General features: G+C 48.9%; 1 protein-coding gene across 1 annotated transcript in view; it reads right to left on the bottom strand.

The window, feature by feature from the left end:
- Window positions 1-1,062: 1,062 nt before the first annotated feature.
- LOC119294374 overlaps window positions 1,063-7,984 on the bottom strand; it is a 32,060-nt gene continuing 25,138 nt past the window's right edge. The window contains exons 3-6 of the mRNA XM_037572569.1: window positions 2,421-2,453; window positions 2,114-2,328; window positions 1,434-2,028; window positions 1,063-1,343 (exon numbers count right to left, since the gene is read on the bottom strand). Of these exons, the coding sequence (XP_037428466.1) occupies window positions 1,063-1,343; window positions 1,434-2,028; window positions 2,114-2,328; window positions 2,421-2,453 (1,124 nt within the window). The remainder of the gene's footprint in view (window positions 1,344-1,433; window positions 2,029-2,113; window positions 2,329-2,420; window positions 2,454-7,984) is intronic.

The following is a 7,984-nucleotide window of genomic DNA, read 5'->3' as shown; positions in this document are numbered from 1 at the left end:
CGACCCCGAGCCATCAAAACCCAAAATGATGGCTTTAGGTGGTTCCGTCGACCCCGAACCACCAAAACCCAAAATAATTGCTTTAGGTGGTTTCGTCGACCCCGAGCCACCCTATACCCTAGTTGATGGCTTTAGGTGATTCCGTCGACCCCGAGCCATCAAAACCCAAAATGATGGCTTTAGGACCATTTTGAGCATAGACAACATATCAATCATAAAAAGAACCATTTTGAGCATAGACAACATATCAATCATAAAAAGAACCATTTTTAGCATAGACAACATATCAATCATAAAAAGAACCATTTTTAGCATAGACAACATATCAATCATAAAAAGAACCATCCAAGTTTGCATAATATAATGAGTACTCATCAATAACTCCAGCATATCAATAACTCCAGCAACATATCACATGAAGATAGTCCATTCCAGGCATTCACTCATAAGTTGCATCCACATCAACAAAAGCCATATATGGCATTGATTCTTAAAGTACACCACCAAAGCAAAGATGACATTGTATCATAGGATGCAAGAAGACACACATGAAGTATCTAGTTACCACTTGCATAGAAGTACCTCCCATCCACTATGTCTACCAGCAGCACCTCTCCCAGCAGCAGATGTGGAGGGAGCAGTAGATGTGGAGGGACCAGATTGTCTTGGGGCAGAGAATGAACCTCTCCCTCTCCCAGCACCTCTTGCACCACCTGGTGCAGCACCTCTCCCAGCACCTCTTCCAGCAGCTGCAGCTGCTGCAGCACCCCTCCCAGCACCTGCAGCTGCAGCACCTCTCCCAGCTCCTGCAGCTGCAGCACCTCTCCCAGCTCCTCTCCCAGCTCCTACAGCTGCAGCACCTCTCCCAGCTCCTCTCCCAGCTCCTCTCCCAGCACCTCCTGTTCCACCTGTTGGTGTTGTTGTAGGAGCTGAATGAGAGCTTCTTACTGCTGGTGTAGTAGCAGCAGCACCACCATTGGAATTCCTTGCAAGAGGCTTGCATAAACAAGAAGGAAAATGAGTTAGTACTTAAAAAATGGAATGTACAAGAAGGAAAACCACTTATAAGAGGATTACCACATGTTTGTTCTTCCTCAAAGCCAGCTCAGGCTTCAACTGCTTGAGGCAGCTTGTGTACCTATGTCCTTGCAGTCCACAATTACCACATGTTATAGTCCCCATTCTTGATGTGTCCTTAGGCTTTGGAACTTCAAATTTCCCCTTGATCCTCTTCTCTTTCTTTCTTCCTCTCTTCACTTTAAAAGCAGGTGGGTCAATGTCTGGACCAGGGGTCTTTGTCCAGTCATGCTCACCAGGAACTGGATAGATCATTGGTTCATAAGCTGCCACATAAAATTCTTTCTTGAAGAACTTGCTGACATAATCCTATGGTTTTCTTTTGCCCTTGTTTATTGCTGAGATGGCATGGTTACATGGGATGCCAGTGAGGTCCCATTTTCTGCACCCACATGTGTGCACTTGCAAGTTAATAGCATGGGTTTGCTGCCCACTTGTAACCTGCCACAAGTTCACACCAGCTTGAATTGGCTTGCAATATTTGGCCCTCCCCTTCTCAACCTCTAGCTTCTCACTATAATGGGGTGTTATGTCCCATCTAGCTGTCTTTCCACTCTCCCTATTCCTATGCCACCTCATCATCTGCTTATCCTTTATTCCATCACACATTGTCCTAATTGGTTTCTTCCTAACATCTAGGAAATACTTGTTGAACACCTCAGACAAATTGTTAACTACAAGGTCAGTCTTGCAGTTTGTGTCAAATGCATGCCTTGCCCATGTTTTCTTGGGTATTTGATAAAGCCACTCCCAAGCTTCCTGGCATTCAGCTCTAAGGTCATTCATTGCAATGTTAAATTTGTGTTCACTATTTGCATAGGCAGCATTATCCATACACTTCTTCAGATCTTCCCCGCTAAACCCAGCATTTTGGAAGTTTGCATAGATATGCCTAAGGCAGAACCTTTGGTTGCACTTAGGAAAGACAGCATTCACTGCATTTAGTAGGCCCTGGGACACACAATTAAACTAGCTAAGCTACTATCTAGCACAAAACAACCATATAGGAACAAGGACATAAGATGCAAGCACATACCTTTTGTCTATCTGGCATTATTGTATATGGACCAAACTGTCCCTCTTCTCCTCCTAGGCAGATTTTAAGTTGGTGTAGAAACCAACACCAGTTAGTTGTGTCCTCTTGCCCAACAATACCAAATGCTAGTGGGTATATATTGTTGTTGCCATCTCTACCAGTGGCAGCAAGTAGTTGAGCACCAGTAGTTAACTTAATGAAGCACCCATCAACACCTGAATGAGCAAGCAAATTCAATATTTAAAACATTCAAATGCATTTCAAGATGAAACAATATGTAACTAATGCACAAGGTGAACAAACTAACCAATGAATGGTCTGCACCCCTTGAGAAACCCCTCTGAGGGAGTCCCGGACTAGCGGGTGTCCGGATAGTCGAACTATCATCATCGGCCGGACTCCAAGACTATGAAGATACAAGATTGAAGACTTCGTCCCGTGTCCGGATGAGACTTTCCTTGGCGTGGAAGGCAAGCTTGGCGATACGGATATATAGATCTCCTACCTTTGTAACCGACTCTGTGTAACCTAGCCCTCTCCGGTGTCTATATAAACCGGATGGCCCTAGTCCATAGGACGAACAACAATCATACCATAGGCTAGCTTTTAGGGTTTAGCCTCCTTGATCTCGTGGTAGATCTACTCTTGTAACACACATCATCAATATTAATCAAGCAAGACGTAGGGTTTTACCACCATCAAGAGGGCCCGAACCTGGGTAAAACATCGTGTCCCTCATCTCCTGTTACCATCCGCCTAGACGCACAGTTCGGGACCCCCTACCCGAGATCCGCCGGTTTTGACACCGACATTGGTGCTTTCATTGAGAGTTCCTCTGTGCCATCGCGATCAGGAAGGATGCCTTTTGCCGTCTTTAAAGATGGCACTGTCATCAAGGGAGCTTTGGCCGCCGGCCAAACTGTCCGGCTAGGTGGTTTTTTATGACCGCCTGTTCGGCCACCGCTCCGACGATGACCTCTCAGGTCATCAAAAGCGATCTTCACATCAGCTCGGAATTCGCCGAGCAGTTAGATCCGATTGAGCTCTCCTCTGTAAACGAGCTCTTGGATCGCATCGCCACCCTGGGAGTCGCTACAGACTAAGATCAGATTGGGCTTAAAACCGATCTGAGAGAGATTAACTCTCCTCAGGCTACCCACCACGTTGTCGTGGTAGAGGGACAATCCGACAACCCTTCTTCTACGTTGAAAACCAACTATGTCCGGATTCCCGATCCCTCCAAGCCGGATTCCGCGGAGGGACGGACGCTAATCAAATACTGAACTTAGAGTCAGGCATCAGACTAGATTCGTTGGAAAGCATCCAGCAAATCAAGCTTCCAGATCCGGAAACTTCTTGGCCTTTGAGCCTCAGATCGGGCGGGGTTCCGAACTTGATTCCACCCGCCCACCCAAACATAAGCGATCTCTCTCGAATACGGAAAGAGCCCGATGAAACAGTACATCATTATTGGGCCAGATTCCTCCTGGTTATGAACATGATAAAGGACTGCTGTGAAGAAAGCGCGATTTCAATTTTCTGCAACAATTGCACGGACAAGGGAATCATGAACGCCATAAGTTGTCGCGAAGTTACACGCTTCGTCGACCTAGCGACCATCGTACAAAAATACTGTGCGGTGGAGAGTGCCAGGAACACCGAAACTAGGTTTTGGGACAGTCTGGCCTTGACTACAACCCTAGTCCAAAGTAAAAGGGTGCGCCATACTCAAGCACCTGGGTTAAAAACCAAAAAGCAAAAAAACCCTAAAGGGCATGGAACCGTACTGGAGGGCTGGCTCAACGGACCTTGCAAAATCCACAGTACGGAGGGCGCCACTCCAACACACAGCCTTCGAGCATGTTGGATACTACGGCAGGTGGCCAAAAGTGGCGAAGGCTTTTTAGCCCCGGGCAAATAGCCCAGCAGTACCGGTACGGTATTAATAGTCTTCGAGACTTTCGCATCAAATAACATGCGCAAACGAACAATCCGCGGCCTCGCCGATGTCTACCAAGTAGCAACAGCAAATCCATGGAGTGACACGGCTATCACCTTCAACGCCAGCGACGAACCTAAATTTCGAACAGCTAGAGCACCAGCCGCATTGGTCCTCAGTCCGATAGTGGACGGCTTTCGCCTTACCAAGGTACTCATGGATGGCGGCAGCGGATTAAACCTCATCTACGAGGAAACCCTTCAAAAAATGGATATTGACTGGAGCAGCATCGAGCGAAGGAGCACAACTTTCAGAGGGATAATCCCTAGTCGAGAAGTACGCTGCACAGGAAAAATCACACTAGATGTAGTGTTCGGCTCACCGGACAATTACAGGTCCGAGGAGGTCACGTTCCAAGTGGCCCCATTCGGCAGCGGATATCATGCTTTGTTAGGGCGAGAGGCATTCACAATCTTCCAAGCTATACCCCACTACGGGTACAAGAAGCTCAAAATGCCCGGACCCAATGGGATAATCACTCTTGCCAGTGATCCAGATACAGCACTCCGCGCTGAAAATAAGACAGACGCACTGGCCCTAGAGGCATTGTCCGAAGCCCTAGCAGCAGAGGAACTAACTACGCTGCGCTCCAGGGTGGATAGGGACGATGTGATACTCGATAAGAGGTCCAAGTCCACCTGTTTTAAACCAGCAGACGAAATAGTCAAATTTCAGGTCCATCCAACGGACCCCACAAAGACGGCCTCCATTGGGGCACAATTAAGTCCTGATGTCGAAGCCGCACTACGAGAATTCCTTCGGGAAAATTGGGATATTTTTGCCTGGCACCCTTCAGACATGCCAGGAATCCCACGCAGGCTGGCAGAGCACAGCCTAAACATCCTAAAAGGATTCAAGCCGGTCAAACAAGCTCTTCGGCGATTTTCTGAACCCAAAAGACAGGCAATGGGAGAGGAGCTAGCCAAACTCTTAGAAGCCAGATTCATCAGAGATATAAAACATCCGGACTGGCTAGCCAATCTAGTAATGGTACCAAAAAAGGACAAATATTGGCGCCTTTGCGTCGATTTTAAAGACCTTAACAAGGCCTGTCCAAAGGACCCTTTCCGCCTCCCTCGCATCGACCAAATCATCGATGCTACCGCAGGGCACGATTCATTGTGCTTCCTCGACGCATACTCCGGATACCATCAAATCAAGATGGCGGAGAAAGACCAGGCCGCAACGGCATTCATTACTCCATATGGGCCATTCTGCTTCAACACAATGCCCTCCGGACTCAAAAGCGCCGGCGCAACATATCAGCGCATGATTCAAACATGTCTGGCTACCCAGATAGGCAAAACAGTAGAGGCATACGTAGACGATGTGGTCGTCAAGACCAAACACGCCGAAACTCTAGTAGAAGACTTGAGGGTGACATTCGACAACCTCCAAGCATATGACATTAAGCTCAATCCAGAAAAATGCGTCTTCGGCGTAACAGCCGGAAAGCTCTTGGGCTTCACCGTATCTGGTAGAGGAATTGAAGCAAACCCGGCCAAAATCCAAGCTCTGTCACAATTGGATATTCCAAAGGACCTCAAGAAAATACAAAAACTAACCGGATGCGTAGCGGCCTTAAGTCGCTTCATCTCCCGTTTGGGAGAAAAGGCTCTGCCCCTCTACCGCCTCCTCCGGCGCACCGAACATTTCGAATTGACGGATGCTGCCACAGCCGGACTCGAAGAAATAAAGGCCATACTGGCAACAAATCCGGTCCTGGCTGCACCCAACCTGGGTGAACCTATGTTATTATATATCGCAGCAACACATCAAGTTGTCAGCCCGGTACTCGTCGTCGAGCAAGAGACAGAAGGCCACAGATTCCCTCTTCAAAAACCAGTGTACTACGTATCCACTGTTCTAACTCCATGCAAGTCCCGGTACCCACATTATCAAAAGATAGCGTATGCGGTGTTCATGGCATTCCGGAAGCTGCGACACTACTTTCAAGAGTGTTCCATAACGGTGGCCTCCGAAGTACCTCTCAACGATATTATAAACAATCGCGACGCAACGGGTAGGATTGCAAAATGGGCTATTGAGCTCTTACCATTTGACATAACCTATAAACCACAGCGAGCTATAAAGTCGTAGGTTCTGGCTGACTTCGTCACCGAATGCACCGAAGTCGAACTCCCTAAAGAGTACGGCGCATACTCCAATTGGATCATGCATTTCGATTGATCCAAAATGTTGGCTGGTTTGGGGGCTGGCATCGTCCTGAAGTCCCCAACTGGGGACACAATCCAATACGTACTTCAAATAATGTACATGGACTCCAACAACGCAGCCGAATATGAGTCCCTTCTGCATGGCCTCCGGATGGCAATCTCCATGGGCATTCAACGCCTAGAGGTGTGCAGGGATTCAAACCTCGCAATATCCCAAGTAAATGGAGACTTTGACGCCAAAGATCCAAAATGGCAGCTTACCGCAACGCCGTACTAAAAATTGTTGGGGAATGTTGCAGAAAATTAAAAATTTTCCTACGGTTTCACCAAGATCCATCTATGAGTTCATCTAAGCAACGAGTCATGGGAGATGCATCTACATACCACTTTGTAGATCGCAAGCGGAAGCGTTCAAAAGAACGGGGTTGAAGTAGTCGTTCTCGTCGTGATCCTATCACCGGAGATCCTAGCGCCGAACGGACGGCACCTCCGCGTTCAACACACGTACGGAGCGGATGACGTCTCCAACTTCTTGATCCAGCAAGGGGAAAGGAGAGGTTGATGATGATGGCTCCAACAGCAGCACAACGGCGTGGTGGTGGTGGAACAGCAGCACTCCGGCAGGGCTTCGCCAAGCACGTGACGGAGGAGGAAGAGGTGTAGCAGGGGGAGGGGGGGCCAGAACTTCAGGGTGCGGCTGCCCCTCTCCCCCCTCCCTTTATATAGGCCCCCAGGGGGGGCGCCGGCCCTGGGAGATTCAATCTCCCAAGGGGACGGCGGCCAAGGGGGGAGGAGTGCCCCCCAAGGCATGTGGTGCGCCCCCCCCCCACCCTAGGGTTTCAACCCTAGGCGCAGGGGGTGGGCCTAGGGGGGCGCACCAGCCCACTATGGGCTGGCTCCCTTCCCACTTCAGCCCACGGGGCCCTCCGGGATGGGTGGCCCCACCCGGTGGACCCCCGGGACCCATCCGGTGGTCCCGGTACAATACCGGGTGACCCCGAAACTTTCCCGATGGCCGAAATACCACTTCCTATATATATAATTCTTTACCTCCGGACCATTCCGAAACTCCTCATGACGTCCGGGATCTCATCCGGGACTCCAAACAACATTCAGTATACTGCATACTCATATTCATACAACCCTAGTGTCACCGAACCTTAAGTGTGTAGACCCTACGGGTTCGGGAGACACGTAGTCATGACCGAGACGGCTCTCGGGCAATAACTAACAGCGGGATATGGATACCCATGTTGGCTCCCACATGCTCCTCGATGATCTCATCGGATGAACCACGATGTCGAGGATTAGAACAACCCCGTATACAATTCCCTTTGTCATTCGGTACGTTACATGCCCGAGACTCAATCGTCGGTATCCCAATACCTCGTTCAGTCTCGTTACCGGCAAGTCACTTTACTTGTACCGTAATGCATGATCCCATGACCAAACACTTGGTCACTTTGAGCTCATTGTGATGATGCATTACCGAGTGGGCCCAGAGATACCTCTCCATCATACGGAGTGACAAATCCCAGTCTCGATCCGTGTCAACCCAACAGACACTTTCGGAGATACCTGTAGTGCACCTTTATAGTCACCCAGTTACGTTGAGACGTTTGGTACACTCAAAGCCCTCTTACGGTATCCGGGAGTTACACGATCTCATGGTCTAAGGAAGAGATACTTGACATT

Source organism: Triticum dicoccoides, chromosome 4B (assembly GCF_002162155.2).
Source record: "Triticum dicoccoides isolate Atlit2015 ecotype Zavitan chromosome 4B, WEW_v2.0, whole genome shotgun sequence".
Taxonomy (NCBI): Eukaryota; Viridiplantae; Streptophyta; class Magnoliopsida; order Poales; family Poaceae; genus Triticum; species Triticum dicoccoides.
Note: the sequence above shows the minus strand (reverse complement) of the source record. Positions and strands in the feature narration are given on the sequence as shown.